General features: G+C 40.3%; 1 protein-coding gene across 1 annotated transcript; it reads left to right on the forward strand.

Moving 5' to 3' along the window:
* The first annotated feature begins 224 nt into the window (after positions 1-224).
* Positions 225-5515, forward strand: LOC141013549 (uncharacterized). The gene is made up of 7 exons (XM_073487303.1): positions 225-401; positions 638-766; positions 3633-3826; positions 4188-4335; positions 4595-4799; positions 4888-5117; positions 5450-5515. The coding sequence occupies exons 1-7, from the start codon at positions 225-227 to the stop codon at positions 5513-5515; spliced, it is 1149 nt and encodes a 382-aa protein (XP_073343404.1).
* The last annotated feature ends 6879 nt before the right edge of the window (positions 5516-12394 follow it).

The following is a 12394-nucleotide window of genomic DNA, read 5'->3' on the forward strand; positions in this document are numbered from 1 at the left end:
TGGTTTATTTGATTTTCGTTTTGAAACACAAAAACAAAAATTGAATTACGCTGAATTTTTCTTTTACATATATCAAAAATAAATTCACTAGTCAGCAGGAACGAAAAAACCAACCAAAAACAACCATTTATTCATATTCTCGCACCGGAAGCTGTCATTTAGGCTACAACAAAGCGCGAATGAGCAAAATGTCTTTGGAGCCGTACTCAGAAATGATTTTAGACATGGCAAAACAAGGCCTGTCATCATCCGAAATCTCTGCGCGCATTTCAGTAGAAAGCGGGGGCAGGAGAGGATTTTCAGCTCGAAATGTGAGAAGATTCTGTGCTGAAAACGGCGTAAATTTGATGGGATTGCCCGAGGAACATCTGGAGTTGGAGGTGGCAAAAGCCATAGCCGAGGTATGAAAGACTATCTGATCTTTTCTTCTTTGATATGTGTGTGCGTGGGAAAAGAAGTGAATTCTTGTCCCCACATTGACATTTTTTATCGTCACTATAGCCTGATCTACACAACAGTAAACAGATTCCGTAAAACACTTGCAAATCCCATGCCGCCCCCATTTTACGTATTCTCCCAATGACCAAACATATCGGCATGATTTTGGAATGTTAAAATGATGTTTGTTTTTTTCTAGACGGGACCAACTTTTGGCAGAAGAATGATGAAGGGGTATCTCGCCATTAAAGGGGTTCATGCTAATGAGACACGTCTAGGATCAGTGCTCAGAACTATGCACCAACCTTACCATGAAGCAAGACGCCAGGTAGGTTTTACACTTGGCAAATTCAAGATGATTCAGGTAGCGCCGTGGTCACTTCCATGACAACCACATACATTTGTTTTCAACTTGAGAAATCAATTCATGGATCAGCGGATTATTATAGCCTAGGTGTTATGATGTGTGTATTTGTGTAAACAGAGACGTTGGTGTAAACCAGGGATCAGCTGGTTAAGGGGCGCGTCTCTGTGGCCGTAGTAGGTTACAATAACAAATGCTTTTATTTTGAAAATAGAAATATGTTGTCTTCCGTTAGTGTAGCGTTTAGAGTGTAGGAACCTTTGTGCCATCGCCTCTGCATTAAATTGGGGCCCTGTTTTTCTTGTTAACCCTTTCATCTGGATGAAGACGATTTACATGAAGGAGGCGCCTTTCAGGCACATCTTATCTCCTGGCAGAGAGGACAGTGCTTCTCTGGACCATAAAGACTTCAAATGAGGACAGTTTTAATTAATTTACAACTAAACTCCCATTTCTGAACTCTCTCTCCCCTCAAAACAGATAAATCCTTCCCTCACAGGTCAGTCTGAGGAAACATGAAGTTACCTACTCTCTCCACATCAGGAGGGACCGGAGCTATTTGGTCATCAGAGGATGTGTTAATACAATGTCTTTACATTTGCAGATTAAGTAACACGCCTGATCACTTTCTACCTATTTCTCTCTCTGTCTCTATGACTTCTGATCCACAAACATTCACAGAGTGGACATCGGACACCTTCTGACGTGTTTTTCTATGCTGTTACTCTGTCCTTTTTAATTTACGACTTATGCCTGGTACCTTATCTGCTCACATTCCATTCAAATGGCCTCTGTATTCTTCCAGATTTCAGACCATGTCTAATTAACCATTAAGTCAGTATCTCACAATCTTATTTCTAACACATTAAGAAACAGTAAGAGAAGCTCATAAAACTGATCTTTCTCCCGTTTCTCTACGATTAAGATTGACTGAAATCAAATTTTAATGTTTAATCTGTACTGTGTTCGGTGGAACCACAGCACCTCCTGATGGTGAGTCCTGATGCAGTTGGACGAGAAATATTCTGTTTAATATGTTCATGGTTATAACCAGTAAATGACTCTGATATGTCTTTGTTTTAACAAGTATTAAGCTGAATATGTATAATTAATGTTTAATCACGTCATAATCATTTTCATGATAGACAAGGTATATCTATTAAGCCATGGTGAGAATCTGTGAGAAGGTGAAGCACTGTTTTGTAACGTTTAAATCTTGGAGACAAAAGCCGGTAAGCCCCGCCTAGACACGCCTCGATTTGCAAGTAATAAAACGGAGAGATCACGTCTCTCGAGTCAGTTCAGTTTTGTTTTTAAAAGTTTTGTTTTGTTCAGTTTTTGTTTTTAGTTCAGTTTTAAATTGTGTTTAAGTTTTTCTTTTGTAACTTATTTTGAAGCTCTTTACTTTACTTTGAAACACGCTCCAAGACAGCGATCTCATCAGAAGTGCTCACGCGTTGATTTTTCTCATTTTATATTTTTCGCAGTATTGATTAGCTTCTTTTATTAAGTTTGTACCAGAACAAAGTTCTGTTTTAATTTGTTTTATACCGTTAAGTATCGTAACCCGCTTTTGAAGAAGTGAACTTAATTTAGATTACCTTGCATTAACTAACAACGGAAGATCCGCCTGATCAACGTATCATCCTCAGTTATTTTATTCAAGAAGTTAAATCTAGTTTACAAAGTCAGAGCCTGAAAACCACTCGAAGAAACGAAGAAGAACATCTTTATCACAATCATCATCACGACTACAGCAACTTGCTGTGTCCGAGACCGTGCAAGCGGTTTCCAACGAAAGACAGACTCTTTGACAAGCCCCCAGCGCTCGCTAGCGGTACCATCCCGCTGGGCATTGAGCCAAGATCTGCACCGGATCGGTACGGGACCAGCTGCCCTCTTCCTAAGACAAAGGACCGAGGTGCCCAACCGACTGATACCGGACGAGCTGACCCTCGGCCATCGGACTGGCAGCTAGAGCTGCAAATCACCCGAGGGAATCCGCCGCCGCGGCCCCGCAACTCGGCTGAGAAAGTAGGCTCTCCATCACTCACAACAGCTGGATTCACACATGATACATGAGATGGTATGGCTCTGGTTCTGATCTTTTAGCTTAAAAGAAATTCGGTTAGGGTCTCGTTAGTATTAAAATTACTACCGTAATATTTAAATGCTTCAACCTAACCCATGATCTCACCATCAGCCTATATTCCACTAATAACCCATGACTTAGTTATTTCACATTTCCTGTTACCTGTGTTATTCATTTAAATTGCCATTTCATTTATTTAACCTGAATTATTTAGTCAATAAACATATTTAACCGTATGTCGTTGTCTGTGCAGGTTTGTTTTTAATGTGGAGAACCGATGGATATGTGTAGAATTCACTGCTTCATATATGAGATGAATAAATTGATCTGAAATTGATTAGAATTGATACAAGTTAAACTTGTCCAGTCGAATTTGATTAATTACCTCCGGATTATTCAAATAGACAAAATAACGGAGGTGGTGCCCCATTAACGAGTGTTTATTATTAGTGTATCTCCTACAAGAGTTAAGTTGCTACAAAAGAATATTATGGTTGCTACTGTAGGTAACAAATGTAGCCTATTATTTTCCTCCTCGTCCTTTTATGTCGCCGATGTTGTTTTTCTTCCTTGTAACAGTGTTTACTGTTTTATGACCAGTAGCCTTTTTTTTAAGAAAGTGAGAAGTGGGAGGGGCTAGTTATCAGCCCATTTAGAGTATAGGACTATGTCGTTGAGGATGGCGTTGTAGGAAATGTTTCTATGGAATTGTTACATTATTTTCGTGTCTTCTTTTAGGGTGCCCGCAATCTCAACCCCATACCATACCAAGCAGACTACATGGGACAGAAGATTCATATGGACCAGAATGAAAAGTTAGCGATGTATGGGGTCACACATGTTGTAGCCATTGATGGCTTCAGCAAAAAGGTTGTTGGTCATTCCACAATGCCCATAAAAAACAACCTAGTCATCTATGAAGATGTTTTCAGGTAATAGCCTGTAATTTGTGGACACTTAAAGCAGTATTCTGTCATTTATGCAAGACAGTGGTTGCTGGCCAATATATCAATATGGTATCAAGATTGTGATATGACACTATATGATATGTGATTTTGGACGTCCTACTTGAAAGGAAAGGCTGCATATACTAATCCCATATAAATGACAGACTCTTCATTTAAACTGGCATTGAAATAGTATCCTACATGTACACAAGTGTGACAAAATGCTGACTGCTTAACATTTACTTTGTTATGACTGAATCATTATATTTTACAGAGAATAACTGATTTGGAATGGCTACGTTTGAAAAGCTTTGCACAAATTAAAATCAAGTTTTTCATCCAATAGGCCTGCAGTAGTTGCTAATGGGATGTGGGACCAGGTGCGCGTGGATCATGGAAAGGAATTCTATTTGACACTCTTCATGCAGGAGCTGCTGTCATCTCATCGCTATGATCAGGAGAGAAGACCTTACCTACAAACTCCATCCACAAGGGTACAGTTCAGTAGTTTCTATGGTTGCTTCACCAACACACACTGCATGCCCATTGAAGCTATTTATTGTTAATATTTTGTGTTGTTAGGTATTTAGATACTATTATGTTTGTTTCAGCATCATGCTATCTTTTTAATTTTCTTCAGAATTGCTATGCTTTCCAACTTCTACGATAAGCAGAACACTTTTCTGGAAGGTCTACATATTTTTAATTTAACTATTGGAATAAATTAATAACAAGTTTTTGCCTCACATTCAGAATCACACAGTTGAACGAATCTGGCCTGAGGTCAATAATCGTGTCAACTACCCCCTGAAGACAGCCCTTCTGCAGTTGGTAGATCAGGAAGAACTGGACATGGATGACAGCCTTGTCAGATACTGTGTGTCCTGCCTGACTGGTCAGCTGTGCCAGATTGGTCTTACAAGAGTGGTGGAGTCTTGGAATGCTCATCGAATTCCAGGTGAAATAAATCAGTATTGCAAACATTAAAATAATTACAACAGGCACACATAAGTCTCAAGGTCAACAGTATGTTCTTTATTTTACAGGTAAAGGTACACCAAATAACTTGGCTGGCAGTGGGTGTCCCAAAAAAATCCCACAGGAGCTGTTGCCTCATTCAGTTGAAGCAGCAGACCTCTACAGACAACAGCTGGGGTCCTCACTGACACCACAATCTACCTTTGGAGTAGATCCATTTTCCACAGAACAAGACAAAGTACTGGCTGAGAATCAGTTTGCAGACACATATTCTGACATTTCTGAATTGTTCTCTCAAGTAGTCAACAATGATTTCACACCATACAAAGAAGCACTTCTCTTTCTTATAAAGACAACTCGGCGCAATGTGTAAAAACACCATTTGCTGTATTAGAACTCAAAGAATGTAAACAAGTAGAACAACTGGTAGCAGTGAACTCTGACTCAATCTTTCATAATTAAAACAACTCAAATATCTGCCTGTTTCTGAGTAAATTACTCATCTTCTTCAAAAAGTGACCTGAGAACAGAAAATACCTCAGACAGGCCATTAACTTCAAACATGCTGTTGCCTTCAGCATTTCCCCTGCATTTTGCGCAACTGTCTGAGGTCTCCTGCCACTGTTCCAGGCAAGTCTTGCAGCCAATGATGCTTTGGCAACACTGTGTGAACACCGGCTCCCCGATGAACTCTAAAAATCAAAATGAGAAAAACTAGTCATTTTCTGCAAGTGTTTCCCCAGTCAAATATTCTTGGTGTATTGGATGAGCGTTATATTTTTACACAACTTTGATGATTATAAAAAATGTCTGATATATTACAAAAGATGAAGTGGCTGGCATACAGCTGACGTTGGTTAGATAATGTAAAAAATGAATGTTTATTTGTAAATCTTACATTGTGGCACACACCATATAAAATAGATCCATTGGATACTTACTCAAGCAAATAACACAGGAGAACCCCTGCTTAATGGTTTGCAGCTGGGAACGAGTCAGGGTCACTCTTTGAGCTGCAGCCAGACTGGTGAGCTCCCTGATTGCTGAAGTGACATCCGGGAGACTCTGAGATGCAAGTACGAGGTCTTCAATTTTCTCTGTGACCTCTGTAATGCCTCCAACATCTTCATCTTTTCGGCTGCTACACAGGGATAAAACAAAACACACAGGCTAGATTATGTACTGGATGTGGTGAACAGGATTGGTGGTGGTGGGGTGGAAGCTTAACCTTTGGTTTGAAAGTTTAGAAAAGAGCCTAAAAAATAATAATCATAAGTATTGGATTTATGAATGTAGCTTTGCCAGGTCAGGGCTGCAATTTAGGAAATGTATTTATTAGGAAAAAGACACAAATCAGTAAAATTGGTAAGGGGTGAAAAATTCCATTCCTGAATATGGAAATATGAGGTCGACAGGCTTTCATTCTTTAAGGGGGGAGTTGGTTCCTTAGCGGCAGACAGAGTATTAGTATGTGGGAATGCCAAATAATCCTATGTATGTTGTATACAGAAGCAGCAATGGCAAAATTGTCTGAAAAGTCATGTAATGATAAGTCTAACAGAAAAAACAAAACAACAACAAAAAAAGGAACACATACATTTCAGTGTAAATGAGATGACCTTACCTCATTCTCCTTCTTTTGGTGCCCTGCAGCTCTCTGAAGTCCTTTTCTGGAACAGCAAGAATCTTTCTTGCGTTTTGTTTCCAGTAAGGCGACCCTTGGAGCAGGAGCGGAAACCAGGAAAAACCATTACAACTGAAGTGGTTCACTCATTTGTAATCAAAAAAGCATAGACTCAATACAGAGAAACACAACAATAATTTATGTTACCCACCTGTTGTTCCCTCTGACTCCACAATGGCGTTGCCCTGCGCATCAGTCAATATTAAGGGCTCCTCACTTCCAATGGCATCCTGTACTTTTGTGGCAATCCCCTGAAGAGAAGCCTCGCACTCTAAAAACCTCACCACCACCATTCTGCTAGGATTCAGCTTCCCACTAACCACCTCAGCAAGGAACACTGACCTGGAAGAATATCAGATTTTTTTTCTCACTGGAGGAACAGCACAGGAGGGCCAAGCAGAGACAAATGACAAGTCAACAGACGATACAATGAAGACAAAGGGAAAACACAGGGTTTAAACACACAGGAGAAAACGAGGGGTAATCAAAACAGGTGAGACACATTAAATAATCACAAGAGGCGGGGAAACTTCAACACAGAGGGAAGACACACGACTTCAAAATAAAACATGAAACTCCCACAAAAGGAACACGCCAGACATGACAAGACAGGGAATAACATCACACAAGACAAACAGGAGACGCACGGACACAAACCATGACACCTAGCAATGCTTAATGGTCTTATGTAGGAACTGATAGTAATAGTAACAAGTTCAATATTTCCTTTGAAATGTAGTGGTAGAAGTATAGAAGCCAATTAAAATACTCAGTACTTAAATACAATTATTTAGTTACTTTCCACCACTTTGAATATCAACAAGAACTAGAGTCTACAAATGAGACAAATAATGGCTAATGGAGTGGATATAAGAATGAGAATAATTGTTGAGAACAATTTGTCAGGCAGCTCATATATTAGAAGAAGTATTAAAAGCATTTAAAAGCTTGATGGCTGTTGGTATAAGGATCTTCTGTATTTATTTATCTGGCATTGAAGAGAGAGGAGCCATCCACCAGTAGCTACAGGTGTTATGGAGTGGATGTTCTGAGTTGTTAAGAATGGCCTTTGATATCTTCAGTGTGCATCTCCCCCACATTGAGGATGTTAAAGGCCATTCATAACAACTCAGAACATCCACACCATAGGCTATATGACCCCATAATCAGATCTCAACTAGCTTGTGTGCAATAAAATCTATTGTATATCTTTTTCTGGTTTCATAGTCATTGAATATGTGACTTTAATTTTCTTTAAATTTCTTTTATTCTGTGTTTTAATACACTATGTGTTTTTATGTCTTACATGTATTTTTACTCAGTGTTTGTGATCTGTGTCGTTGTCTGTATTGTCTTGCTGCTGCTCTGTGACATTTTTAAATTTCCCCTCGGGGATTAAATAAAGTATTTCTAATTTAAAGTTACCTCTGAAATGCTTTGGCAACAGTGGCTCTGGGGAGGGCTGAGGCAACCCGCTGTGAACCACTAGTAACTGTACTGGTAGGTGTTTGTGTGAAGGCAAAGCGTTGCCCCGTTGTGTTTGATGCTGAGGCGACATCGTCTTCGCCGTGGACTTCATAGTGACTCCTTGGACTAAGGTCGATAGAGCTGAAGACGCCGGATGATTCTCCGGGAAATATAGCCACATTTGTGTCGTCTGTTAAGTACAGACTGTGACTTGAGACCTAAGAAATACACAAGTCAAATAACAGCTAATGTTAGTGTTATTAACGTTAGCGTTTTCAAAACATAATTATTCAATCTAATGTTACTGTGAGGATACTTCTCCAAACGCTGTCCAAATTACATTAATTCAAAATTTGAAGAAAAAATTAAAGCTAGAATGGCGCACAGTAGGCTACAGTAGCATGCAGATCTATAGGTAACCCGATTTTATTTATTTATTTTTTATTTTTTTTACCTGAAAGATCCGACTAAGTTTATCAGCAGTCATGTCTTCATCGCGAAGACAAACTCTCTTGCTCTTTCTGAACACAACATACTGGTCCATCCTCTTCGAAGTCTCCGTCGTCATTACTCTCCTTGTCTCAGACAGTCCTGGACCATGCGCTCTTGCCTGGCTTCCGGTGCGAGAATATGAATAAATGGTTGTTTTTGGTTGTTTTTTTCGTTCCTGCTGACTAGTGAATTTATTTTTGATATATGAAATAGAAAATGAAAATAAAAGAAAAATTCAGCGTAATTCAATTTTTGTTTTTGTGTTTCAAAACGAAAATCAAATAAACCAGTCGTTTTTTGTTTTTTAATTCCCATTCATGAAGGGAAATTCCAATGACCAAAAGATACACGGTCCAATAAGGCACATCATCTTCCTTGAAACATGGAGAGTGAAATAAAGCCTATGTCCACATCATCAAAGAAGAAGAAAAGAAAGAAAGCAAAGCATACCTGACTACCATACTATGTCCCCTGCTGTTGAGAACACTCTCTCGGAAGGAACTGAAGAGCCTGGCACAGCGAAATAGCATCTTGCCATCTTGGCAATGTGAGGGTATTTACACTCATTGCTTTTCCACCATGTCAGTGGATCACCATCCACTGTAATGCCGCTTGCTGCCAGGTAGGATGCCACCTCCTCTTTGATGGTGTCAGCAGGAGTCTTGCTGCCCATGTCTTTGCTGGCAAAGGTCTCTCCAAAAAGCTCTGCCATTGTCGACTTCTTTTGTGGAGGAGATGTGTCCAAGTTTGCTCCTGTTGGCTCTGCAGCTTGACCCTGCAGAAAAAAATTAGTTGATTAATTAAACCTATTATTTATTTTCATGTTTCATAGACATGAAAAATGTGGCAATAACATTTAATAAAAGCCATTATTACTGAAAATAAAAAATGTAAAATGTATTTAGATTTAAATTTAAAATAATATTCTTTTTCTTTACCTCATCACAGTCTTCAGTGCCCAGGCTGCTCACAATCTCAGTGGTGAGGTCACTGTATGTCCTCTGGTGTAGGGCAGGGTCCATGTGAGACAGGGACTTGAACCTTGGATCCAGGGCAGTAGATCTGTGAAGGTAGTCCTGTAGAGTAGGGTGGAAGTGTATCCGGGCTTCAGGTCCTCTCTAATGGCAGTCTTAACATCTCGAGTGATGGTGCTGTCTTCCACACTATGCCATGGATTGTAGAATCCTTGTTTTCAGCGGCAGGATCATTGACACAGATGGTGAAGTTTCAGTGCTCAGCAGAGATGTAACAGTTTTGAGGGGTTTAAGCACCTGGAGGACCTCCTCTGCCACTCTCACATCATCATCAGACAGGGTGATGATGTCTTTGACATTTTTCTTCAGGGTCTTGTTGGTCAGTACAGAGTATATAGCTGCCTGCTGCTCCAGATAACGCTCCAACATATCATAGGTGGAGTTCCACCTTGTTGGGACATCATGTATGAGCTTATGAGTAGGCAGCTTTAGCATTTCTTGCTTTGTCTTAAGCACATGAGCAGCTGTTGTGCTTCGGTGGAAGTAGGAAACCACCTTCCTGATCCTCCCAAGGCGGCGGTCCATCCTATTCACTGTGATTCCCTTCTGTGATGCTAAATTTACTGCATGTGCAAAGCACCCTATCTGTGGGCCCAGTCCTGCCTCATTCACTGCATTTATTTGGTTTTTTAGCATTATCAGTTGTGACTGGGATATTAGTACTGGGCCTCTCTATCTTCCATTCCTCCACTGCTTGTGTCAGTACCTGCGCAAGATGAGTGCCTGTGTGACTCTCGTAGAGGGGGCGTGTCTGCAGCACCGGACTTCTCATCTCCCAGTCTGCTGTGATGAAGTGAGCGGTTATTGTCACATAGCTCTCCGTTCCCCTGGACGTCCACCCGTCTGTCGTGAGCGCAACAGAGGATGCTCGGGATAGTTCATCCACAACTTTTTTCTTCTCCTGCTCATAAAGATCTGTCACAATCTTTTCGCTGAAGTGGGTGCGCAACGGGATGTCGTAACGTGGCTCAAGCACTTTCAGCATGTGTTTAAAGCCCTCGTTTTGCACAACCGAATATGGCCTCATGTCTGCAGCTATAAACACACCGATAGCGTTTGTGATGGCTTTAGCCCGGTCGGATTGTGCAGCAAGGGGCTGCTTAAATGCCGCGGTGATAAGCGGTTGATGAGCAGCCTTCATTTTTTATGTTTGATTCGAGAAATTGCACTATTAAGTATAAAAATTGTAATTAATCTGATGTTAAAGAGTTAAATATTTAAAAGGTGGATTAAAATAGCTAAAAATTGATTATATAAGTCAAATAGAGGTTAAAAAGGATGCATAAATTATGTGTCTATTGAAAGTAACACTGTTGTGGATGGTAATTCATGAATAATTGGTTACATTTATGGTTAAAACTAATTCATAATAATTCATTTTAGAGTGTATGTATTTCCTTGATGCTTGGTAATATATTTCATGCCTAGAGCTGAGAAATGTTGAGATCTCATAAGAAACTGAGACAGAATCAGATGAAGATCCTTACAACTTTGCACTTTCTGTGTAGGTTGTTTTTTTTTGTTAGTCTGATCAACTGTCAGAGAAATAGAGAGAGAGAGACGATTAAGATGGCGAGCCCAGCCCAGCGATTCTGAGAGAGAGAGAGAGTTGGAGATGTGGTGTGGCCAGCCGCAGAACCTACCTTGAAGACTCCAGATCATCTGAATCACACATTCTGAGAACAGATAAGACACACACACTCTTTACCTACCCTGGTAGTAGAGTTTGAGGATTAAGTACTTGAGTGGACATTGATACAGAACACACACACATTGGGATCCCTTTTCAGAACTGAAATTCATTGAGTTGGAGAGCTCAACTTCAATGGACTCTTATTTTGTTTTTTTATTTTGTGGCGCCTTATTTTGGTAAATAAAAGTACAGCTAAGCTGTCAATGTTATTATTGTTGTACAACGATATTAAAGTGTCACCTGTTCAAATTAAACCACACCCACTCCTTTTTGTGAGTAACTTCCTGGTGCAACTCCTATCAGACCTAGAGCGATGTGATGTCTCCTTAACCTAAAAGTCAGGACCAAAGGTGCTACATAAGGAATTGTTGCTTCAATTTGTACTATAATTTGAACTGTATTGTATTCATAAAATTAAAATTAATAAATGGAAATGTCTGCAATTAATTATGGCAAGCAAGTGCGCCATTTCCTTTTATAAATCCCAAATCAAGTTGAAAATGAATGTTTAATGGCAAGGTGGATCTCTAATTAAAGTGTGATATGAAGTCAAATTAAATGTGAGATGCATCATTATGTGAAAAATAATGGCTCTCACGTTTAATTTGTACAATCAGGCTTTAATCCACCACCTCACCACCTGAGTCACCAGTTTTTGAAAACATCCCAATTAATGCGTAGAAAGCAACAAACTTTAACAATGAGGCCCATTGACTGTGGACCTCATAAGTGGTCCCACGTTCTCATTCAAGTTTTCGCACTTTTTTGGGCTCTGAACTGAACTCAGTTCCAGAGAATTCCCCAGTTATCACACCTAGGTGCAAAGACTGCCAAGAGACCCAGCTTTGAGCTACCATTGGTCAGAGTGACAGACCCCCCACTGACCAGGTAGTCAAAACTCCAGCTTTGCTCTCTCCCTTCTCCACCTCTTTCCCCATGGGGCTGCCTGCCCCCCCAGTTCTATTCTTCGAGATTCTTTTGGGCCCACAGCTCTTTTTCTGAGAGCTGCCAGCTGCATTTCCAGCAGGCCCAAAGAACTTCTCCCCACAGCAGTGACGCAGGGTCCTGCTAGCATTCCAGCTCAGTTAGCACCAGCAGCACCGACACAAAGCTTGCCAGCTAACTACACAATCCGAGGAACACGAAGCAAGTTAGCACCGTGCTGCTATCCTTGCAAAGGAAAGGAGCGACCGGTTTCCTCCATC

Source organism: Pagrus major, chromosome 18, assembly GCF_040436345.1.
Source record: "Pagrus major chromosome 18, Pma_NU_1.0".
Taxonomy (NCBI): Eukaryota; Metazoa; Chordata; class Actinopteri; order Spariformes; family Sparidae; genus Pagrus; species Pagrus major.

Excerpts from the sequence above, each read along its gene's own strand:
- LOC141013549 (XM_073487303.1), top strand. The coding sequence starts at position 225 with ATGGCAAAACAAGGCCTGTCATCATCCGAAATCTCTGCGCGCATTTCA. Across the intron at positions 4,336-4,594 it reads TACAAACTCCATCCACAAGG|AATCACACAGTTGAACGAAT; the intron begins GTACAGTTCAGT and ends CCTCACATTCAG. Across the intron at positions 4,800-4,887 it reads GAATGCTCATCGAATTCCAG|GTAAAGGTACACCAAATAAC; the intron begins GTGAAATAAATC and ends TTTATTTTACAG.